This window comes from Gopherus evgoodei, chromosome 1 (assembly GCF_007399415.2).
Source record: "Gopherus evgoodei ecotype Sinaloan lineage chromosome 1, rGopEvg1_v1.p, whole genome shotgun sequence".
NCBI classification, from domain to species: Eukaryota; Metazoa; Chordata; order Testudines; family Testudinidae; genus Gopherus; species Gopherus evgoodei.
Window position 1 is genome coordinate 229,433,889 of NC_044322.1, and position 25,777 is coordinate 229,459,665.

General features: G+C 43.0%; 1 protein-coding gene across 1 annotated transcript in view; it reads right to left on the reverse strand.

The window, feature by feature from the left end:
- ANO2 (anoctamin 2) overlaps positions 1-25,777 on the reverse strand; it is a 308,905-nt gene that overhangs the window by 20,407 nt on the left and 262,721 nt on the right. Inside the window, exons 21-25 of the mRNA XM_030538784.1 lie at positions 24,330-24,531; positions 20,194-20,305; positions 18,768-18,825; positions 16,191-16,291; positions 5,361-5,509 (exon numbers count right to left, since the gene is read on the reverse strand). Coding sequence (XP_030394644.1) covers positions 5,361-5,509; positions 16,191-16,291; positions 18,768-18,825; positions 20,194-20,305; positions 24,330-24,531 — 622 coding nt within the window. The remainder of the gene's footprint in view (positions 1-5,360; positions 5,510-16,190; positions 16,292-18,767; positions 18,826-20,193; positions 20,306-24,329; positions 24,532-25,777) is intronic.

Sequence of the window (25,777 nt, forward strand, 5' to 3'; positions counted from 1 at the left end):
GCCACAGTTGGCCCTGTGTGGATCAGCAACAGGGAGAAGAGGGTGCAATGAGCCTTCTTCACCAACTCCTAGCTCTGTTCTAGGGCCAGACTGACTACAATTGGGGTGGGGAGTGCAGGCACTGCATTAGCATAAGGAAGGAGAAAGGTTCACAGGTGACGGCAGAATCATGACCTCATCCCAGCTCTAACAGTGAGCTTTGCTGAATGACATGATGGAACATGTGCTGCACCCTGCAGTAGAGTGGTGGAGCTCCCACACCAGGGTGCACTCCCACAAAATCCTGACAGGAAGTCTGGTTTCTTCTCAGAGGCTTAAAGCTGCAACTTGACATTTAGTGCTACAACTGACAATGCATTGTAGCTCCCAACATGAGCAATATCTACTACCACAGATGTGCAAGAACAAATATTTAAAGTGTTTTTTTGTATTCTATTTGTTGATGATGAATAAAAACAAAGGGCCTGGGAGTGGATTAACTAAACATCCAACATTTCTTAGTTAAATGCAGACATCTTTGAGTTATGCCTGAGCATAAAAGCATCTGAAAATATTTACAAGGGGAAAAGTCTATATTTTTTCACTCTTGTATAAGTCAAATATTGCTGACAGGAGTTTGCTCAAACTTTCAAAACAAAATTCACCTCTGAGCTGAAGCAAAGCATGGAACATTTCAGTCCCACATGTGAAAACGGTGACGGTGGGGTTAAAATAATGAAGACTGCAACATACAGCTAGATCCCCAGGTGAGCAAGAACAGTTCTTGAAACAGCTGGCAAAGGGGAGGATAGTTGGGGAAGGAACCTTTAAGGCCATTTTGCACCCCTGAAGGATCAAAGGATCTGGCCACAACTTAGCTATAGAGCAGGGGCGGGCAAACTTTTTGGCCTGAGGGCTGCCTCGGGTTTTGTAAATTGTATGGAAGGCTGGTTAGGAGAGAGGGTCATGGCCTGGCTCCCACCTCCTATCTGCCCCCCTGGGACTCCTGCCCCATCCAACCCCCCCGTTCCCTGATGGCCCCTCTGGGACCCCTGCCCCATCCATACCCCCCCACTCCCTGTCCTCTGACTGCCCCCAGACCCCTACTGCCCCATCCAACCCCCCTCTCATTCCTGATGGCCCCCCGGGGACACCTGCGCCACCCAACAACCCTTTCTCCCTGTCCCCTGACTGACCCCGGAACCCCTGCCCGACTGGCTCTGTTGCCCCATCCAACTCCCTGACCTCCATGACTTCCTCCCCAGGATCCTTGCCCCCATTCAACCCTCTGTTTCCCCCTCAACTGCCCTGACTCGTATCCACATCCACACCTCCTGACCACCAACCCAAACTCCCCTGTCCTCTATCCAACCTCCCTGCTCTCAGCCCCCTTACTGCGCTGCCTGGAGCACCTGTGGCTGCTGCTGCCACCATGCAGCTCAGAGCACCATCCAACAGGCCGGGCTCTGCAGCTGTGCTTCCCCAGGAGCTCACAGCACCGCCACCCAGAGCATTGCGCCAGCAGCGGAGCAAGCAAACTGAGGCTGCCAGGGGAGGGAGGACAGCAAAGGAGGGGTCGGGGCTAGTCTCCCAGGCCAGGAGCTCGGGGGCCGGGCAGGATGGTCCTGCAGGCTGGATGTGGCCAGCGGGCCTAGTTTGCCCATCCCTGCTATAGAGAATGATACAATGCACTTGCCATTATAAACATCAATTAAAATATTTACATAAAATATGTCTGCCTTGTCTGACACACGTTGTATCATAAAATGCATATATTCAGGTGGTTCTGTTACAGTGGATTGTCTGTAGTTTAAGACAGAGGTGTGACATACAATATTTAACAGATGTCTGATTTCAGATAATTTGCCATATGTGTGATGAGCTGTGGTTCTTTTCTGAATGATTTCCTACCCTGAAGGTTGTGCTGTGCTTGGTCCCTCTGGGATTCTCTTTTGATGCTGCAGTAGTGCTTTGAGGTAGGCAGCAATTTTGTTTTGTATCTAGTGTGAACACTCTGGCCTCTAACTTATTCCCTGGAATCCCCGCATACTGCTTCTTTTTAGTCTCATGTCCCTGCATCAATGCAGTTGGATTGTATCCCAGAACTGCATCATTGAGTCATTTGGTGATTATTTGCACCTCTGCCCTCTTGAATTCTGCTGACTCATATTGATGCTCCTCAGAGCTTATTCTACATGCACACTTAGAATGGGAAAGGAGCCCTTTATAAGCTGTCCTTTGGAATTCCATATCAGATACTAATGTGCATCCTGGGCCAAATTCATGCCTGGTATCACTATCCTCTCTTGGTAGTAGAAATGATGCTACTCTCTTTGCTGATGGGAAGTGGGGGTGAATAGAGTCCAAAGGAGGATAACTAAGAGCTAGGTAGGTACAGGCTGGTAAGCCTGACTTCAGTACCAGGCAAACTGGTTGAACCTATAGTAAAGAACAAAATTGTCAGACACATAGATGGACATAATTTGTTGGGAACAGTCAACATGGTTTTTGTAAAAGGAAATCGTGCTTTACTAATCTACTAGAATTCTTTGAGGGGGTCAACAAGAATGTGGACAAGGGGGATCTGGTGAATATAGTGTGCTTAGATTTTCAGAAAGCTTTTGACAAGGTCCCTCACCAAAGGCTCTTAAGCAAAGTAAACTGTCATAGGATAAGAGGGAAGGCACTCTCATGTATTGGTAACTGGTTAAAAGATAGGAACAAAGGATAGAAATAAATGGTCAGTTTTCAGAATGGAGAGATGTAAATAGTAGGGTCCCTTAGGGGACTGTACTGGGATCAGTCCTATTCAACATATTCATACATGATCTGAAAAAAGGGGTAAACAATGAGGTGACAAAATTTGCAGATGATACAAAACTACTCAAGCTAGTTAAGTCCCAGGCAGACTGCGAAGAGCTACAAAAGGATCTCTCAAAACTAGGTAACTGGGCAACAAAATGGCAGATGTAATTCAATGTTGATAAATGCAAAATAATGCACATTGGCAAACATAATCCCAACTATACATATACAATGATGAGGTCTAAATTAGCTGTTACCACTCAAGAAAGAGAGCTTGGAGTCATTGTGGATAGTTCTCTGAAAACATCCATTCAATGTGCAGTGACAATCAAAAAAGCTAACAGAATGTTGGGAATTATTAAGAAAGGGAAGATAATAAGATAGAAAATATTATATTGCCTCTATATAAATTAATGGTATGCCTACATCTGGACTGCTGCATGCAGATGTGGTTACCCCATCTCAAAAAAGATATACTGGAATTGGAAAAGGTTCAGAAAAGGGCAACAAAAAATATTAGGGGTATGGAACGGCTGCCGTATGAGGAGAGATTAGTAAAATTGGGACTTTTCAGCTTGGAAAAGAGATGACTAAATGGGAATATGTTTAGGATCTATAAAATCATGACTGGTCTGGAGAAAGTAAATAAGGAAGTATTATTTACTCCTCATAACATAAGAACTAGGGGTCATCAAATGAAATTAATACACAGCAAGTTTAAAACAAACAAAAGGAAATATTTCTTCACATAATGCACTGTCAACCTGTGGAACTCTTTGTCAGAGAATGTTGTGAAGGCTAAGACTATAACAGGGTTAAAAAAGAACTAGATAAATTCATGGAGGATAGGTCCATCAATGGTTATTAGCCAGGATGGGCAGAGATGGTGTCCCTAGCCTCTGTTTGCCAGAAGCTGGGAATGAGCAACAGGGCATGGATCACTTGATAATTACCTGTTCTGTTCATTCCCTCTGGGGTACCTGGCATTGGCCATGGTCAGAAGACAGGATACTGGGCTAGATGGACCTTTGGTCTGCCCCTATATGTTCTTATATTCTTATGACATAAGTTCCTGATGGTGGAGCATTTCCTGTAAAACTCTGGCAGACAGAATACTCCTGGGTTGCTGGTATTACTCCAGCACCAATTTGCACAAAGCCGACATCCAGATCTGCAAACACCAGTTCATGACTGGCATAGCACATCTTTTGACAACAGAACCATTTGTAAGCACAAGCAATGGCACCAGTCTCTCCAGTGTGTGTGTGTGTGTGTGTGTGTGTGTGTGTGTGTGTGTGTGTGTGTGTGTGTGTGTACATGGCCATCTCTTCTGCACTGTGGCTGGCAGAGGAGAACACCATTTGTTCTGTTGTGCAAACTGAACTGTAGATCTGCCACATGGACCAGATTCTGTTCTATATTATGGCTGTGTAACTTGACTGAAAACAATGGAACAGCACAAAACTTTGTTTAAAACCTTTTACCAAACCATGAATTCTGTTTCCATAGAAGTTGCTCAATGCTTCTAAGTATTTATTATTTCCATACTTCTGTTCTGTTGTGCGGCGGAGGCTGTTATGGGCTTGCTTCTTGACCTTCAAATGTATGAAGACCAGTGGTATTAGTGGAATAACTGCAGCTGAAGTCACAGTAGTAGTATTGTCCTGACTGAACTAACACTCTAGATCACAGAGTTGTTTAGCCATATGGAAACATTAACTCAGCAGTCAATGGAAATTAGAGTGTGCCCATATTTATGGATTGTATAAAAATGTTAGGCATATAGGGTCTGATTCTCCTCTCGCAGCAGTGGATCTCCACTAACTTCAGTGAACTTACACCCACTTTACACTGGCTTGAGAGAAGAATCATAGTCAAATCCGTATCCCTGAGTGCAAGTACCATAGGAACATAAGCACAAGCAATGGCATCAGTCTCTCCAGTGTGTGTGTGTGTGTGTGTGTGTGTGTGTGTGTGTGTGTGTGTGTGTGTGTGTGTGTATACATGGCCATCTCTTCTGCACTGTGGCTGGCAGAGGAGAAAGGGCGCACACACTGCTTGACTGGCAGGATAATCTTCTTTAAAGCACTAGCCTGGAACCATGGCAACCTGGGAGCAATTCCAGGCTCTGCTGCAGATGTCCTACATGACCTTGTCTGCAAAATGGGGATAATAATTCTTCCTTCCTTCCACCCTTTGTTTGTCTTGTTTATGTATAAGATAAGCTCTTTTGGGCAGAGGTTCTCTCTTACTATGTATGTGTCCTGTGCAGAGTGCAATGGGACTCGAATCTCATTTGGGGTCTCCAGGAATGACTGTAATACAAATAATCATATTTTTGGAAGTCTAATAATTATTAACACTACACTGCCCTACTGTTATTCTGCTGTTGGTATGGTGCACCTCGGCACCCACTTCATTTGAAGATAACTTTCATGAAGCCAAGACAGCACTTAAAACATATATCTTTTCTCAGGCTAACATGTGTCAATGGTTGCTGTTAAAATCCACCGAAAAGAGAAGGGGGAAAACCAAGATTTTAAGATAACAGACCCTCATGAACTCAGAGATCTTACTCATTTCCATGTATTCTGGAGTCAGTCCAGTGAAAGGTTCCAACATGTAATCGAGATCCCATTGCTGAGGGTGCTTTGAGTGGTTGGAGTCACTTTCCTTTTTCTCAGTCCTTTCATCTTTCAGCTTCCTGAACAGCATTTTTAACTTCCTGGGAAATGAAAGGTCTAATTAAATCAACTCTTTCTTTTTTTCTACAGAAATTCAGCCAGACTCTGCTCTGTAACACCAATTTTATGTTAGACTATCCCATCAGGGGCGACTCTATGTTTTTTGCCGCCCCAAGCACAGCAGTCAGGCGGTGTTTCTGCGGGCGATCTGCCAGTCCCGTATTGGCTTACCGCCGAATTACCTTCCACAGGCATGCTGCCAAATGCTGCCTGACTGTTGCTCTCACGATGACCAGCATGTTGCCCACCGTGGCTAGCCGCCCTAGGCACGCGCTTGCTGTGCTGGTGCCTGGAGCCGACCCTGTATCCCATGTTAGTCTACTGCAGAGTTTCGTGCATCTCCCTCTGAAGCATCTGGTGGTGGCCAGTCAGAGACAGGGTACTAAACTAGACAGACCGTGGGACTGTCTGATTCAGTGTGCCAATGCCTATGCTTCTGTGTAACTGCATTGACACTACCCTAAAACCAATGGAACAGAGCAGAGTTAGGCCCGTTATTCTCTAATATTTATTTAGATTTAGACAGACAATAAGGTATCTATCCAAGGCTCCAGGCACATTTGCCAAACATTAAAATGCACAAATAAACATAGTGTCGACCATCTCACCCTGTGTTAAAAAAGAAAAAAGTAGCGCTCCAGTCACAAATCCTCCCCCTTTACAGCACTCATTCCAGAGTTGGCTCCTCCCCACCCATATTCGACAAGCCTGGGAACAGAGATGGGCTTTCTGACGTATCCTGAAAGTCAAAGGACTGGGGCTATTTTTGAGCAAAGAGGGGGCAGGAGTGAAGTAAATTCCAAAGCCTAGGGTCTCCCTTTTGCCAGACATTGCCTCTCTTTCAAGTCAAAGGAGCTTCAGTGAGAGCACCTCCGCTTACTACAACTGCAGTATGGGGAGGGAGACGGTGTCTCAGGCAGGTAGGTCCCAAGCTGCATGAGGCACCAAGGTCAATACTAACATAGTAAAGTCAGGCTGGTAACCAACAGCCAGCCAGTGAAGATCCCAGAGCACTGGTGTCATTTTCCCACAGTGAGATATTCCCTGTAACAAATAAACCAAGGGGGAAGGGATAGCTCGGTGGGGTTTGAGCATTAGCTTGCTAAACCCAGGGTTGTAAGTTCAGCCCTTGAGGGGGCCACTCAGGGATCTGGGGCAAAAATCAGTACTTGGTCCTGCTAGGGAAGACAGGGGGCTAGACTCAATGGCCTTTCAGGGCCCTTCCAACCCTATGACATAGGTATATCTCCATATATTATATGTCAAATGGCTTGAGCATTGCTTGTGGACAGCAAGCAGAAACTCCACATTCTACAGCTCAAACAATGCATTATAAATAATAAAAACAATGAGGAACATAGCAATTACAATGGTTGGGAATATAAATATGTAAATAAACATAATAATGTCTCCAATTTATAAAATGACTTCAATCTTGAAAGTTCTGGATGGCCGTGATTCCCCATTATATCTGAGCTGTGTTCAGAGGTCATGGAGAGAAGCTGAAGGGAGCCAGTTGCAGCACAGAGTATGACTAAGACAAACAGAATTTGGCCCTTGGCAGTGTATTATCCCCTTGATGCGTACACAAATCCTTTCTCAGGCATGCGTATGATGAAAGAGAGAGCACCAGCCAATAACAAGTTAAAAGCAGTAACAAGTGTTTTGAACACAAGTGAATGGATGAGAAGAGTGAAAGATATATCCTGGAACTGGATATAAAGATGATATTTATTTTTAAATTACTAGAATCTGTGGAATTATGCAGATTAATCTGGGAAAGGTTTATCATGTGTTTAAGAAAACCAGATTCATTTTTTTTTAAAGTTGCCTTTTTGTGGAGCGTTTCCTGGAATACACATGAGCCAATGAGATGGCCAAAGGATAGAGATTTACATAAACCCTGGAAGAAGTATGTCAAAGAGAACTCCGTGTGTGTGTTTGTACACACATACCCCTTGGGTACAACTGTGCACAGTTGTAATTTAAAGGTTCCTCCTAATAGTTTTAGATGCCCCAAATCTGCCCTCAGATGCATCTTTGCAGCTAGAAATGGTGGAAAAAATCAGGCTGGAATTGCTCTTGTGAGATTTCAGTGACGTAAAGCAGAATAGCTGATCTTGAAAGATCTTTGCTATCTCAGTGGTAGAAGTTTTGCAAGATCTACTATTCTTGTGAGATTCTGCCTGCTTCTCAACCAGAAATGGAAAATAAACTTTTCCAGTTCTTGATTAGCCCCAGAACTTTCTGACTCCCTGTGACTCAATACTGGGAATCAACAGCTGAGCCAGCACTCTGGCCACTTAAACATCAATTAATTCCCCCAGGGTGGACCTAACAGATTCTAATGGATTCAAATAGGCGGGGGGTGGGAGGACTAAAACAAATTGACACATTAACACAGGAGAGAAGGCAGCAGAGAAGGGAAGACAGGCAGGCTAGCAGAGCCAGAACCAGGAAGGATCTCTGGGTAGAGGGCAAAGTTGCTGGAACTAGCGCTGGGGGTGCTACTGCACCCACTGGCTTGAAGTAATTTCCATCATATACAGAGTTTACAGCTTGGTTCAATGGCTCTCAGCACCTGCACTATAAAAAATTGTTCCAGCACATCTGGTAGAGAGTTCTCTTCCCTCTTCTCGGCACCGAACTGAGAAGAAACTGAAACTGTAAATAATATAGTGTATAGATCAGTAAGGTTCTGCGAAGACAAATGTAAATAAACTGTTTGTGGGATGTTTAATAACTGAAGGTCTCTGAGTCTGTGTAGACAGAGCAGAAGACTGCTCCTGTCACAATCCTTCAAACCCCCCAAATTCAAAGGAATTTGAAACTGAGGTTCTGATTTTGACCTCTGTCTAATTATAACTATTGAAATAGGCAAGTTTGTTAAGAAATACATTTAGGAACATGAAGAAATGCATCACCTTTCATGAGAAAACTTGGAAATATGAAAGTTATCACTAAATAATAGTTTTTTGTAACACACTGCATATGGGTTTTTCTCTCAATAGAGTGCCACTACCTTTAGGCCAGATTGTGAATCCCTTTTTCACATTGGTGAGCAGTTCATACCCACAGGTTGTGCAATTACCTGTGCAAGAAATTGCTCATGGATGGCAATAGGAGTTTCAGAGCGTGGCCCCATCTGTACAACGTATAAGGGTTTAATATCTCACTGTAGCATGAATCTCCATCTGACAGATGAGTGAATATTTTATATCTCCATGGAATAGTAGGTAGCATTTCAATTTCAACTTCATTGACAGCTTTATATTGTTTTAAAGACTGGAAAATAACCATGGGAAAGTGTAAAAGACACATATTTTCTCCAAAACTAAGGACACTAAATACACCAGGGCTAGCATCAAATGTAAGATTTCTCACATTTTCTTAGTTTGTCTTTCCTGAATGTGTACATTACTTGATAACAGTTCACATATGTATAGCATGAGTAAAAAACCAGATTAATTCCAATGAAGTGTTGCCAATGGCATAACCAGGGGCCCTCACAGTCCCCCTCCTCCCCAGCCTGTGATAACCCCTTTGAGCCAGATGTGGGTGTTGCAGAGAGAATTGTGTGTGTGGGTGGAGTGGAACTATTTATTTGTTCTCCAGTTTTAAAAAACACTGTTGTCTCAAACCTCTATCCAAAGGAGGGGGCAATGCTACCTTGCAAACCGGTCTGTTCATTGTTCCTGAAAAACAGGTCAGGTTCTTGGCCCACACTCTGGCTGTTTTGTGCCACCATAGTGGCATGAAGCTGCAAGCAATGTGGGGATTACCCATGTGTAAGGGGAATTCCTGTGTGGTTTTGAGTCACTGTGGCCAGCTCTATAACAGCCCAGCGCAGGGCATGTTGGGGACATGGCTGGACTCCTAAGGCTGCTCTATGTTGTTTCAGGGACAGAACCAGCCCTTATCAGCCCCAGGATCAGAGACCTATAAAGATCTCATAAAAGCCACCTTGTGCCAGATGCAGCTGAGAATATGGCCCACTGGGTATAATGATAATAAAAAGCAGAGTATTCAGTTTATGCAATTTGAATGGGGTGTGATTTTTAAGACCTTATAAGAAGGAATTAGGGCAACCAGCCAAGGAACATTGCTTTCTAGTTGGTGCAAACTGGTCCATGCTAAAGGCACTACATTTGCTCTTCTGAAGTATTTTTATGACATTCAAGGGATGTCATCTACAGCAAGTGTGATTCAGCACTATGCACGGGTGGGGAAGGAGGAGCAGCAGAATGATCTGAACCTTCCCTTCAATTCAGTGGAGAAATTTAAACAAAGAACTCCCAGAAGGTCCTTCCAGCACATCGTTGTTAAATTTCCTTATGCTATAAAGGTTCTCATTAGACAGTGAACTGTAAAAAAAAAACAAAAAAAACAAAAAAAAAACCTACTACTATTCTGTAACTACTTTTGCTACAGTAAATGACGTGCTTTAAATGCCTGTCTTATTTCTGTATGCAGATAAGATTGAAGAGCACTTAATTACTGTGTGTGATTATGCTAATAGAAAAGGAAGTGATTGACCTAGTTCTGATATCATGCCACCTTAATACCTGTGGAACACCATCCACTTGAATAGAAATATTCCTAACTTACATAAGGACCAAGCCCAGGATCATGCCCATTGAATATACTGGGGGATAGGAGCATCTGTCTGTGCAAAGTCAAGAGGGGAGAGAGTAACCATAGGTTCCATGCACAGTATGTTATTGGAGATCATACAGTAGATTAGGATAAGAATGTAGGTGTGCTCCAATGAGAGGGATATGTGTATGGATCTGGAATATGTATGCTGACTAATGAGTGTTTAGCCCATGTATGCATAGGATTCAACTGCTGATAGACATAAACTGTGCTTGCCCCATGGTGCACATGATTTTGTGTTTTCATGTGAATATCACTGCTATGTGCCTCGATTTCCTCATCTGCAAAATGGGGATAATTACTCTGACCCCGCCTTTGTAAAATGCTTTGACATCTACAGATGAAAAGTTCTATATAAGGAGCAGCACTCTTATTGTTATTCCAATGGTGGTGTGAGGCTGTTGACATTAAGTTTGGATGTGTTTACATGTGGAGTCTATATATGTGTGATCTAATCCTCTAGCTGCAGCACTAGAGAGTTGTGCCTTGGAGTGTAATGCATTTCTGTAGCTCAACTGGGAACTCTGTAAGTAAAACAATAGTTGATTTTTTAAAATGTTTGCTGTGAATGCACTAAACCCAGTACTCAGTCACTGAGAATTATTTTAATTACCTTTCTTTCTTTCTTTCTTTTAATTTACCATGTGACTATTTCTCACTATGAACTATCCTCATGACAAGCATGAAGCTTGGAAGCTTGAACAATTTTTAACTTAAGCCTCAAAGAGTGTTTTTATTTATGATTTATTTTGAAATGATCAGCTGAAAAAAAGCCAAAAGGATTCTACTCCAGCTTTTCACAAAAATGCATTTTTGTGTCGTACCCAAACGTGAAATTTCAGACCAACCAGAAATGTGTCAGGAAATTAAAGGAACAAAAGACAGGGATTTGCACTGAATAGACACTGTCAGGGTTATTCTCCAGCTGCACCACAGCAGAGGAGTAAAAATGAGTTTTGCAGAACTCCATAGCTGCACAGATGATTGCACTGTTAAAACCGAATAAACTCTATTGGTATGCTTGTGAGAAACATTTTCTATAATGATCCAAAAGATCAATATTTTAAAATCAAGCTAAAAACAATGGAAAAGCAAGGAAAGTTCATCTGGTCTATTTTATCTTCTTGTGTACCGTGAGCCAGATTATGGACTGGCCAAGAAAGACTTTGAGATGCTTTGGGGCTAAGAGGCACAATGAGGGAAGCTCCAAGCTCCCATGAAAGGAGATGAGCAGGTGATCAGAGTCAGATCTGTTTAGGAGAAAGATGAGATTTAGAGGAAATAGAGGAGATTTAGAGGAGATGTCCAGTGCTGGTCAGGTCTGAACAGCTAGGGCAGAGCAGAACAGGAGAGAATGCACAGATCCTTTCCCACTAGGCTTGGTTCTAGCCAGTATTATCTGTTTCCTACTATCAGAAGTAAGAATGCAATTATTCGAGGAAACGAGCACCTTAAATGGAAGTTAAGGGCACTCAGGACAGTCCTGGCTGTAAAGAGCTCACAAGCTCTGAAGATAAAAGCAGGATAAAGAGATAACTGCATACAGTAAAGTGAAGAGGGTGGAAGCAGGCACACAGCATGTTTGTAGCAGGTCTCTTTTTTAAACATATGTGATTATATGGTTGTTTTATTTAGATAACAAAAATAGCTTTAGGGGTATTTTTATGGAGAGGACGCTCAGTGACTGTTAGAGTGGGGAAGAGAAAATAAATTTTGGATTAAGACAGGGAAGTGAGTAAAGAGAAGAGGAGAGAAACAATAGGCAGCTGAAAAGATGCAGAGTTAGGAGAGGGGCAGGATAAAGCCTTGCCTTCACTAGTCTTTGTCTTCAATTGCACAACCACCAGTACAGCTCCATCAGTGGGAGAGCTATTGCAGAACAGCTGCTGGTGTTTTCACTGCTGTGCCATTTTAGACATGGGCTCAGCAACATTAAAGTGGTAAAACACTAGTGCACTGTCTACCACTGCTACCACCAGTGGAGCTAGTAGTGAAGCATCTGCTGGCAAATTGTAGAAAAAGGTTAGTGGAGACCGCCAAAAATGGAGACCAAAAATTAACCGCAGCACAGGAAAGAAGAGGGTAAAAATCCAGAGTGGAAAAATCCAGAGTCCAAGTGTCAGAGACGAGGGATTACTGATGTCAGGAGGCTGTGAAGCCTTCTCCCAACTGCTGCTGCTGCTGTTCCTCATCTAGAGTGATGGACAGAGAGGCTACTGGATCAGGTATTTCAAGCACATTGTATCTGGTGGCAGAGTGTGGGGACTAAAAGTTTCTGTGCCCTTGTGTGTAACTGTGTTTGCTGCTTTGGGGAAGGAGGCTGAGGGTCCTGCATTTGCTACAGTCAGCTTCCTGTGATCTGTTCACTCCTTCAAATGGAGGCAATTTTGGGGGTGTGTGCGAAGGACTTTTAATCTCTGAGATTGTCACAAATTTACAGTCCAATCCAGCCCCCCGTTGTGCACTCAGAACTCCCACTGAAGTCAGTGGGACCAGGAATTCACCATAAGCATTTATCACAGGATCAGGGATAGAGAATAATAAAATAGCCACATGGAATTTTGCAGTGAGGGTGGAGAATATAAAATTGGTGAAAAGGAGTTTCAACTGAATTCGAGGTTCTCAAACCGTTCAGGAATTTCTGTGGCATGAGAAGAGAATTATGGGATGTGACACCTCTAAGTGAATTGTGACATATTTGTATCTGTTAAACTTGTGAATTCCAGCCACACGAAGCACTTTGCTGCAATTCAAGAATGCTGAGCATCCCATAATTCCAAAGCCATGACATAGCTCTAGCCGTTTTGATATTTTTGGATGCAGAAATGGAAAAACAAATCACAGGAAGGCAGAGAATACCAGAAAGTCACATCTACCATAGCCAAGGAGCAGTTTCTCCAGAGAAGCATTAGGAACAGCTTAGAATTTGTTCTAATGACTCTGCACAAAGCAGAGCTGACACATGAAACCTAACATCTGAATTCTGCAACTGGCACTAACTGTGGATAAGATGTCAATCAGGCATTTCTGACCATGGGAATGTTCATGTTGAAGGAGAAGGCTCTGGGTGTGTGTCATGTGTATCCAGCCCATAACCTGCTCAGCTGTACAGGCAGGGCCGGCGCTACCATTTAGGCGACCTAGGGCACCAGAATTTTTAGGGGGCGCTATTTTGCTGGGGGTGCGGCACGCAGGTCCAGTGGACCTGCCGCAGTCATGCCGGTGGACAGTCCACCTTTGGAAAGGCTCTGGTGGAGCTGCCGCAGTCATTTCGCTGGACAGTGCGCTGGTCTAAAGGCTCCGGCAGACCTACCACAGTCATGCCTGCGGCAGGTCCACTGGAGCCTTTAGACCAGCGGACCGCCCACCGGCATCACTGCGGCAGCTCCACCAGAGCCTTTCCAGTAGTGGACTGTCCGCCGGCATGACTGCGGTAGGTCCACTGGACCCGCGGGGGGCGGCGAAATGGCTGTCCGCCTAGGGCCTCAGAAACTCTGGCGCCGCTCCTGTGTACAGGCCCTTCAATTATTCCTGTTTCTTTGAATGAAAGAGGCAACAAATGAGACTGATGCTTCACAACCTTTTGCAAGGAAACAGAAGCCTACACTGCCCTTTTGGAAAACCTCTATGGGCTTTAATGGCAATGAAACCAATAGAGTTATAGAGAAATATCTCTGAGAACCTACATAATTCAATAGGGAATTAAACCCTTTCTATAGGTGTTATGAATCATTCCACAGAATTTAATAGATAATTATATTCCCATTATAGAAGTCTGGTTCATAATACCTATAGAAAAGTTATTTCTGCTACATTCAATACCAGGGTGACTCAGTGGCAGCACAATCACTAACCCTGAGTGGAGTGCTGAGAGCCGGTGAGAGAATTAGCACTGTTTTCTTGGGATCTCTTTCTCCTCAAGACAGGCACAGAGCAGAGGACAGAAGTCACTGGAGTGAGAGATGTCCATTTATTCCATCTCGCTGCCTCTGTAGGATTGGTCCTTACGGAACATTCCTAGTGCAGGAGGAGAAGAGAAATGAGGACACTGGACAGTACGGAGGGCAGAAGGAGTTAGGGGAAACAAAAGAAAGATCTTCTGGTGGAGAAGGGATGATCTAACAAGGAAGATGAGTGGGAGGTAAGAGAGCACCCATGAAGAGTGGAGAGGGTCTGAAAATATTCATCAAAACAGTCTTTGGTTGGAAAAAGCTGTTTCAACAAAACCAACATTTTTCACATTACATTGATTTTGAGGATTTAAAAAAAATAAAACACATTAGTTCCAATTTGAGACTAATTCGTTTTTTTTGAAATCTTGATATTTTTGCAGGACAGAAAATCCATTTCCCGCACAGTTCCAATGAAGAAATCCATGAGTGGAGAAGAGGTAATAGGGTACAAGGGAGCCAGCTGAGTTGGACTGGAAGGGCAGAGAGGTTCCTGTTAATCTGGGTGAGAATGGGACAGGGTGTGGCTTCATATAATTTATGAACAGATAGAAAAGGCTTGTCAGCATCAAAATAACAAGACAGCAGTGGCATTCCTCTGGGAAGAGGAGAAGTAAAGCAAGCTTGTTTTTATTTAATACATATTTCAGTTTTAAACTGAGGTCACTGCAGGTTGTTGGCGAGGGAAAAGAAACAAGTGGAATGAGGCTGTCACATTCTTGCATTGAGCAGTGCATTCAGCAGATTGAGAAATATTCTGACAGTAGCCCTATATTTTGACTGGATCAATCTCCACTTCCATGAATCAAAGATAATAAATGCAGTATTTATAACTTCATAACCGCCTGCTCTTAAACAACCCATAGCAGTAAGAATTGGAAGAGGGAGATCAAAAAATCAGATCAGATTCACACTGAGAAAGCTTTAGGCCACCAACGTGTAAGTCTTCTGGAGCAATTTAACCACCTTTTTCCTCAAGTTATGCTATAAACCCCAAGAGTCTTAGGCAGAAAACAGGCTTCCTCAATAAACCTTAACTTCAGAAGGATAAAGCCATGCATAATACATGTTCATATTTTTTTCTTCCACTTTAACAGTAAAAATTATTTCCAGGGAAAAGGGCCCAATTTTCAAATGTATTTCCATGACACCCCATTGTGCATCTCCCATCAAGATTCTAGTCCTCCTCTTCTTCAGAACCCTCAGTAAGGGTCTCATCCAGAACCCATCCACATCAACGGAAAAACTCACACTGAGTTCAGTGGAGCAGGATCAGACACTGTAGTAAGCCCTACAGTACCTACACATCAAGACAACCAACATCCCCACACACCTCAGAGAATGCTATCACCAACAGGGACAATGAAGTTGAGAGAAGTAAGGGTAAAATTCACAAGACTCAGCAGTAAGACATTCTCAGTGATGACTCTTGGCTGCAGACCCACCAAGATATACTAAGCCAGAGTTCTTGCCACATTCAAAACATGATGCAAAATTCGCCTCCATGTATAAGCTCACTATAGTAAGAGAGCCGCTAAATAGCCTGTCACCATCTTCTCCATAGTCTAGTTACAAAATCATACAGTGAAGGGCACATTAAAAACATGTAGGTTTCATGTATAAATCCACAAAATAGTATAGATCAAATAACCCATTTTAAGATCTTATATCAGCCATTGCTTCCCTCACCCCCATTTCATATCCATTTGTATTCAATGCGGCTACTCTGAAAGCTTCTTTAAAACTTCCCAAGAGATCAATCATATCTTTCCTACTTTCCTTAGGTTTCTAAAGTTAATTTATATCAATTCTTCAATATATTCAGACATTTTCTTTAATCCATTTACTGCAGATATAGCCAATTATTTAAGGTAAAATACAGCCAGATCATTTCACCACAACCAGAAGCGTGATTTATCATCATCTTAAGTATATTCAATTAGGGCTCATTAAAGTCAATGGCAAAACTCCCATTCAGTGGAAGAAGGATCAAGCCTTTAATTCACAATCTTGTAGGAACAAAGTGCATGGTAACGGAAAAGGTTGAAATACATACGGGATTCCAATTTCAAACAGATTATTCTGAATAAGTTGCTTTCCAAGCATAATGATGCTCAGCTGAATACAGAGTTCCATCAAACAGCCTCCTGGAGCACACTGTAATTTAAGGAAAAGCACAAACTGTTAGTGAATTATGACAAAGGCACGAGGAAGCAGTGATTGCTGCTTTACAACTAATGTTGAAATTAACTTTGCATTATGAGCCTGATATTCAATTCCCCCATGTAACTTTGCCAATTCCAAGGAAACCAATACTTCTTAAATTTCATGTCAGGTCTCATCCTGGGGTAGAATTTTACCAGGATTTTTTTCTGAGGGTGTGTGGCAGGGAACTAGAAAAGGACTTTTAAAGTTCTGAGCCAAAATTTTCAAAAAGTTTTTCAGTAAAGTTTAATTCAAATCCAAAAGATATAGTAAACAAAAATTATATACCTTTTAAAGATCCTAAACCAGTGGTTCCCAAACTTGGTTCGCAGCTTGTTCAGGGTAAGCCCCTGGTGGGCCATGAGGCATGTTGTTTACCTGAGCGTTCGCAGGTATGGCCGCTTGCAGCTCCCAGTGGCCGCAGTTCGCTGTTCCCGGCCAATGGGAGCTATGAGAAGCAGCGTGGGCTGGGCTACTGCTTCCTGCAGCTCTCATTGGCCGGAAACGGCAAACCGCAGCCACTGGGAGCTGCAAGCAGCCATACCTATGGACGCTCAGGTAAACAAAGTGTCTTGAGGCCCGCCAGGGGCTTACCCTGAACAAACCGCAAACCAAGTTTCGGAACCACTGTCCTAAACATTAAAAGACCTGGAAATTAACAGTTGAAGGAATCAACCTTAACTCCCCCCCCCAAAAAAACTTTCATAAATAAATGGAAAGATCAAAATATCGAATTATTAAGAAACTGTAAAATATTGTTTCCTATTCAAAGGATCCATTTCCAATAGACTGCTTCACGAATATATACTATAATGTTCCTCACTACAAAAGCACACGTGCTTTAATTGCTACACAATATTTATTATTATTATAATTTATTTGTATTACAGTAGCACCTAGGAGCCCCAGTTAGGGACCAGGACTAACTGTGGTAGGTGCTTTACAACCACAGGTGGGGGAAAAAGACAGACTACCAAAGAGCTTAGAATATTCTAAAAGTACAAGCTTGCAAAGACTACATATATTTATATGAACCCACACCAACATAGAATCAAAATATTTCAGAGCACCAAATCCATCAGTCATTCCACTTCTATTCATAACCATATATTTGTGCTTCACCAATGAAATCACTCTGAAAACATGTTTGGAACTCTGAAAAAGCATATTGAACTCTGGGACTACTGTATATTCCTTTAAAATATTTACTATACATTTAATTTAATAATCAACAGTATTCATTTGATTGCTTTTTTTCCCCGTATTGGAAAGATACCAACAAAGGCCCTGATCTTGCAAACTTGTATGTGTGCTTTACTTTAAGTACTGGATTAATTTGATTGACTTAAAGGGACTTCCAATACCTGCTTAAAGTGAAGCATAAAGTGTTTGCAGCGTTGATCAGGTCTAGAAGGGCAAAGTGGCAAGATCCTATAACTATTTTTTTCCAGATTTTTTGAGGGGAAGGATTGTCTAATGGTTAGGGCACAAATCTAGTCGTTGGGTTCAAGCCACTGCTCTGCCACAGATTTCATGTGTGACCATGGGCAAGTCACCCACCCATGGAAAAAAAAGTGGGTGCTCAGCACCCACCAGCCACAATGTTCAGTGGCACTGTCAATCAGTTCCTTAGGTGGCTGGGGGAATGCTTGGGGAAGGGCAAAGATCAGTGGATGGCAGGTGCGAGAGAGATTGGAGTGGGGGCAGGAAGAGGTGGAGTAAGGATATGTCCTCGGGGGAGCAGAGCAGGAGTGGGGCCTCAGGGCAGAGCGGAGGTGGAGCACCCCAAGGGAAAACTAGACCTGGTCTACACTTTGGGGAGGTGTCAATCTAAGATATGCAACTTCAGCTATGAGAATAGCTTAGCTGAAGTCGACGTATCTTAGATCACATTAAAACTACTTACTTCACGTCCTCGCGGCTCCCCCATCGACTTTGCTTCTGTCTCTCGCACTGCTGGAGTTCAGCAGTTGACGGGAGAGTGATCGGGGATGGACTTATTGTGTCTACACTACATGTGATAAATCAATCCCCGATAGATCGATCGCTACCTGCCGATCCAATGGGTAGTGTAGTCGTACCCTAAAAGTCAGCGCTTAGGACTTCATCTCTCTCTGCCTCGATTTCCCATGTGTAAAATGGAGATGATAGCGCTGTACTACCTTACAGAGTTGCTGTGAAAATAAATAGACCACAATAGTGTGAGGCACTCAGATACTATGATGATGGGGGCCATATAAGTATCTGAAACAGACAGATTATTGGGACTGAATTTTGTTTTGAGTTTTCTTTTCTTTTCTTGGAAGGCATAGAATGCTGGTAAATGTGGTAGGTTTTTTTCAGCTGTTAGCTGGACTCCTTAGAAAGGCACTGTCATCCATGTTTCTTTTTTATCTATGTTTTCTGTTTGAATTCCATCTGTACTTGCCTCTTCCATTCGGTAACCATCAAACACATATACATAACTACCAGGTCGGCCAACAAACCTGAAAGTAATAAAAATATATGAAATGATGAAAAAAATGCATTAAAATTATCCTCACAAAAATTACTGCATATACACAGTAGCCAATTTTAAAATACATTTCAAATTAACTATTTTAACATTTTATTTTTTTTAAAACATTGTCAATTTCAGATAAATTAACTAAACTGAGTTTCAAATATTGTGCCTGTCCCTGAGTCTCCCTGGCAATTTCTGCAGTTTTGAAATCACCTTTTCCTATTTATAAAAATGTTTTTTTTCCCCTCGCCTGGTTAAAACCCACACAAACATATGGGAAAATTGACTGAGGCTCTGATCCTGCAAACTGTTACACATGAATAACTTAATGTATTTGAGTAGACCTAATGAGCAAAGTAACTTACATGTGTAAGGGGTTTCAGTACCTGGGCTATTCTGAATATATACATTGAAAATGACTACTCACAAAGGTCTGTTAAATACAATGTTTAAAAAATATTTTTCTCCCATGCCTTTTAGAACTGCCTTAGATAATACTTCTCAAAACTGTAAGTAAAATATTTGCAGACAAAAGTGTGATTTTTTTTTAATTGATGGCATCCACAGGCATTAGTTCAGAATATATTATTATTTATTATATGTATTGCTATAGTGTCTAGAAGCCCTAGTCATGGACCAGAGCCCCACTGCGTGAGGTGAAGTATAAAACACAGAACAAAAAGATGGTCCCTGCCCCAAAGAGCTTAACGTATAGATGAACAGCTTCTAAAACATAAAAGGAGCACAACAATGACATGAATCTAACTAGGGCTACGTCTTTACTACCCGCTGTATCGGCGGGTAGCAATCGATTTCTCGGGGATCGATATATCACGTCTCATCTAGATACGATATATCGATACTCGAACGAGCTCCTATCGATCCCGGAACTCCACCAACCCGAATGGTGGTAGCGGAGTCGACACGGGGAGCCGCGGACATCGATCCCGTGCCTTGAGGACGGTAGGTAATTTGATCTAAGATACTTCAACTTCAGCTACGTTATTCATGTAGAATTCAGAAATACATACATACTTAAAACATTGTTTACAAACAGTCACTCTAAGATCTCCATCTGCTACATTATGGACCATCAGGTTCTGGTAGGCAATGGATCCTGCATGTATAGGAAACCACAACTATAGAGGAGCAAAACTGACCATGAGTCCATCTAAGGACTTCTCACCCCACAGCAATCTATCCAGACCAACCTGACCCACTCCCTCCTGGGCTAGTCTTCCATATTGGGTACTAAGATGGCCATTCCAGACCTTTTAATGGCCTTAGTAGCCATCAGTAGCCTGCAACATGGGGCCATTAATAATAAATCAACGATGTAAATTCATCCTACCTTCCTTTAAAAAAGGCAACATAAAAAATTGGTGCATAAGAGTTAACAAACTTCAATAGGAAAGCCTTCAAAATTAGCCTCTCTTCAAAGGTCTTCTCTGTTTTTGGTACCTCTGCAAAATAAATAAATAAATAAATAACCACAGTATAACATAAAACACCACAAAAGCAATAGATAAATATGTAACTGTCTTTCAGTAGTCTCAAGCAAAAGCAAAAACTGTATCATTAGGGTTAATGTGGTTTTATCATATCTTTTATTCTGCACTGAGTGACACTAGGAAAACATACAGCATACTTTTTTTCTTCTTACTTCTGCACATTTCTGGCTATTATTTCATTTAAAGTGTATTTGGCAGCGACACATATCGAGGCACCTACCTGCACTGTTAAATGAACCAGATGCTCAGGGGGTAACTCTGCTAGTTTACACAGTTGAGGATCTGCCCCAATCTCTCTCTACTCCTATGACCCCCATCACTATAACATGTAGCTCCCTTGTTAATAGTAATGATGTTGGAAGGATAAATTAATTGGGGCCTGATTCTCATTTACAGTAAGGCCCCTTATACACCTCCTGACCCTTGTCTAAATGTGAATCAGGTCTTAATGAATTTATTCTCACCACACCCTTTGAAATAGAGTACTGCTATTCCCATTTCATGGATGGAGAAACTGAGGCACAAACATTTAAGGGCCTCATTCAGCAAAGTATTTAAGCAACTGCTTAACTTTAAGTATGTGAGTAGTTCCACTGACTTAAATGGGACTGCTTAAATGTTTAAAGCACATGCTGAAGTAACTTCCTGAATCAGGTTCAAGATAGCTTGCCCAAGGTTATACATTTTTTTTTGTTGGGGGGCAGGGGGAGACAGGAAGTGAATTTAAATGTTCTAACCCCCATTCCCCACTCCAAAACTTTAACCACAAGGCCATCCTTTTCATAAGGTTCTTCCTCTCTCCATACACCCTCCCACCTTTAGATAGGTCTTCTGTAAAACTTCTGAAAATACATCACACAATTGTTTATACATTTCAGTTGACTTCAGCACCTTGCAGGATCAAGCCCTTCAAGTGTAAACTGCAGAGTATTACAATTAATCTACATTAACATAAAAACAAAGATTTTTTTTTTTGCAATATTCTCTCTGGGTTCTTTTATCAGCCATGCACAGGACTTCTGAGGATAGCCACCAGGCATGTTTAACCAGATACTGAACAGATTGTTGTTATTATTTCATGCTGGGTGTCACTGTAGTTGATTCAAAATGTGAAATAATAAGGGCGATTCAGTGCATCAGTTTCAAGAAGCCTCTGAAAGCATTACTGAAATCTTGCAGTGTACTGATTTGGGTCAGGTTTTTTTAAAAAGAGGTCAGCTCCCATTAAAATACCTAAATAAGAACCAGATTACTAAAATCGCCAAGCATTGTGACACTTGTGGCCAGATTTTTTTAAGAGCTTAGCACCCAGCAAGAGGAGCTCTTCACGTTCTGGCCCTTAGATTATTCAGTCACACAAACCAGTTGACTTTATGTAAATACTTCATTACAAATTATTCATTTGGGGCCAATCCAGCTAGCTCTGCACAGCCCAAATATGAGCCTATGTGCTGAGCAGATTTGCATGGGGATCTGTGGAAGGAATAACCCCATGGCAACAATTCAGCCCTTGGAGGAGATAGGAAGTTCCATGTAGGAGTAGAACCCCTGCCTCACAGAGGACTCCCACAGAGATGAGCTCTGTCCCAGGAAGGCAATGTGCACCCCCTGACACACATAAGAATGGCCATACTGGGTTAGACCAAAGGTCCATCTAGCCCAGTATCCTGTCTTCCTACAGTGGCCAGTGCCAGGTGCTTCTGAGGGAATGAACAGAACAGGTAATCATCAAGTGATCTGATCTATCCCCTGTCGCCCTTCCCTCTTTCTTTCAAGACAAGAATGCATACAGCCAGAACAGGAATTGAATGGATGAATGAATAAAAGAAAAAGAGGCATTTAAAAATATGATTTATACAACTTAAAATATCCAACTGTGTCCTCAATACATACCACCAAAACCCCAGAGCTGAATTATCTCCTTGCAGGTAGTGCTCCATGGAGGCTGGGCTGAGGAAGTACAGTGAGGGAGGGAATATGCCCCTGTAATGCATGACCAGGAGTGATTTTGCTCTCACTTTACCACTGTTTTACACTTCATTGTTTTCCCATGACTTGAGGGGAGATACACCAGTTTACACCAACACACATAAGATCTGAATTAGGCCCAATGCCACCTGGATGTTGGGGATAGGGTGACTTGCTCAGCATCAGGAAACATGACTCTTTGAAAGAGATGAAATCTGCACTCCTGCCGGTACTGCGGGGGAGTCAATGTCCTTCCTTTGCATTGCACAGATATTCCCCTGCTGAGGCCACAAGCACTGTATGTAGACCTAGTGATTCGCCTTCTAGCCCTTCACAGTACCTGTGGGCGATGTTATTGCTGCCTCCTGCCCTAAGCACTGATTCAGCCAGATATTTAAGCACATGTACAACTAAGCATGAAATTAATCTAATTGATTTCCATGGTACTACTCAGCTGCTCAAAGTTACTCATGTTTGTAAGTCCCTTGCTGAACTGCAGCCCAAATGAGCTTAGGAATGGAAGGATGTCCTTGCAATCTCCACTGCTTCTACACCAGGGCAGGCAAATTTGCCCCTTAATGTGGAAAAATGCAGCATGATGCCAGACACGTCTATGAATTGCAGTGTGAAAAGAAAATTGCATCCATTTTGCTCAGCTCAGCAATATGAAAGTTCACAAGGTAAGAAGCATTTATCAGCATGAATGAATTGTAATTTTTTTAAACATTTTTAATTACAGTTGGCATCTGAGCCTACTAGTGCAGACAGCCATCTGAATGAGCCATGATGTAATTTGTGGTGCTAGAAATTATTCAAAAAGGGCCAAAGTCTAGAGTCCATAAGTGGGTCCCCTCTCAGGCAAAACACTCAGTTACTTCAATAGGAGTGTTCTTGGAGTAAGGGCAGCAGGGCTGGCTCTAAAGGTGACTTGAAGGTTGGGGGGAATAACAGAGGGATATTTTATATGAAAGCTAAAAAACTGACTGTATTTTTCATCTTTGTTTCCCATACAGCTCTGAAAGCCAAATGCACAACTGGCATCAGTGGGTACATCTCCACTGAACTTAATGGACTTGTGCCCATGTGCACCGGGGCTACATTTTGCCATGAGACTCTCTGCAAAAAGGGAAAGAAAATATAATAGAGTGGCATTATATTAAATGTATTACTGGTCTCTTTTTATCTTAAATCTTCATTGGAGTCAAATTGAAACAATTGGGCTATCCCTAACAGTAGAAATCATTCTACTGTATCTCAACCATTTATGACTGGACCTCTGTTATGCTAGCATGCTATCAGAAGTGTAAATAATGATGCTATTTATAGTAGTACAGTACACGCTCTCTACAATGAACCCCTGGGGATACAAACCATTTATTTGTTATAGCCAGGGGTTCGTTATTGTTAAAGAGCCCTGCCACCGGGGTCGGCAGCTGACACCTCGAGCCCTGTGGTGGCGGCAGGATCATAGAGCTTCTCCGGCCCCAGGGGTGCAGTAGGGGCAGAGTTTCCCCTGAGATCCTTAACTTTAATGGGGCTAAATTGACATTCACCACTTGAGGATCTGACCCATTATTTAAATTTTATAAGTGAGGACACTGAGGCACAGAGTCATTTTGCCAGTATGGTTTATTTTGTTCGGGGAACTGGTATAAACTGTACCAGTAAAGGAACTCTCCACTAGGAGGGCTCACCAGTACAGCTCTACCAATGTTATTTCTAATGCAGACAAGGCCAAAATCCAACTGATTTTCAATGAGACGTAGGCTCCTCCGTGTCTAAGATCAGATTTTGAAAAGTATTTAGACACCTAAATATGCTTTAAAATCTGGCCCTAAGTCATTTTTGAAAATTGGAGTTGGGGTCCCTTAGTCACGTTTTTACCCTCTAGGCCTGAATGTTTCCTCTTGTATGGAACTGTTTTACGGGAAATCCTCCTTTTAGAACTTTCCTGCATACTCTGTTAGAAATACATACAAAGTTGTAATGAGGGCTAAGATAGCTTTACCCATTTCTGTAAGCCATTTGGCAACAGCTCCATAAATCTCATCTAATATAAGGATCACAACCAGGTTAATGATGACAGCGGTTGCAGTCACGGTCACACGGACGTTCGACCTGGTTGACTCATTTTTGCTGATGGACAATGCGGCTGCTGTAGTAATTCGGTACACGGTCACACCAAAAACTGCTGAAAATGTCAGTGTAATCTGCAAAGAAATGTATGGAGATATCAGTGTACATATCTGACTAGAGTTTAAAAAGAAACGTTTAATTATATCTCAAAATTGTTGCTCAAATTGGTGAGGATGTATAATGAAACTTAAGTGATGGGAAATTCAAATCCTATAAAAGGAAATACTTTTTCCACACTGCAGGTGATTAAACTCTGGAACGCACCGCTGTAAGAAGTCACTGAGGCCAGAGTCCTAACTAAGCATTTTAGCACCCAGGGTGAGCAAGGATATTTGCGCTCCCTGGAGGTGATGAGTGGGGTGGCATGCAGGGTCACAAGCCCCCCCTGATTCCTGCCTTCCATTTAACATAGAGGGTTTCAAACTGTGGGGCGCTAGGGGGACACATCCCCACAGTTAGAAAATCATCACCTCCTGGCAACAGCCGGAAGATCAGAAGCTGGCAGAAGCCACCTGGCCTGCTCGAGCCCCGGGCTCTTCATGCTGTGGGAGTGAGGGCACTGGCTGGCTATCGAGCAGCCCTCCCTGCCGTGCTCCCCAAGCCAGCTGCCTCTGCACAGCTGGACACTCCTCAGACAGGGTAGGAAGCACAGCTCTAAGCTGTGCTTCTGACATGCTCTTGCCTCTCTCTCAAAGGAGCCCAGCTCCAGCCAGTGGCACACCCAGGAGTTGGCCCTTGCGCGTGGAGCCTGGCTGCCATGAGATGCTCCACGAGGTGCTCCCTGCATTATTCATCTCCCCTCGGCACCTGTGTTTCAGCAGCTTGGTCATACCCCACTCATTGATGGGCACCTGTCATTGCAGCTGGGTCACACTCCCTGCATACAGAGCAGAACCTCTTGGTCCCTTAAGTTGCCCTGCCCCACCCCCGTGGCTGCTGGGTTTGTGGTTGCACTGCCTGAGCTCTGAGCTTGGCCACACAAGCCTGGTGCCCAGCCCAGGCCTTAGGGGTGGGCAGCTGCTGTTGGCAGGGCAGACTCAGTTCCGCCAGCTCCAGAAACTGACGGTGTGAGAATGGAGCGACTGCTAGGGTTACCATAATTCAAGTTCCCAAATAGAGGCCACTGCCATGGAGATGGGGAGCTGGAGGGGAGGTACAGTGGAGTGGGGAGACTAGAAGGGGTACCCGCTGCGGGGGGCACCCACTGGAGATGAGGGGCAGTGTCTTTCCTTGTCACAGTGGATGGGTGGCTGGCACAGGCCTGGGTCACAGCACCAGCCATAGGTCAGCACTTCTTTGTGGCCTTCTTCCCATCCCCAA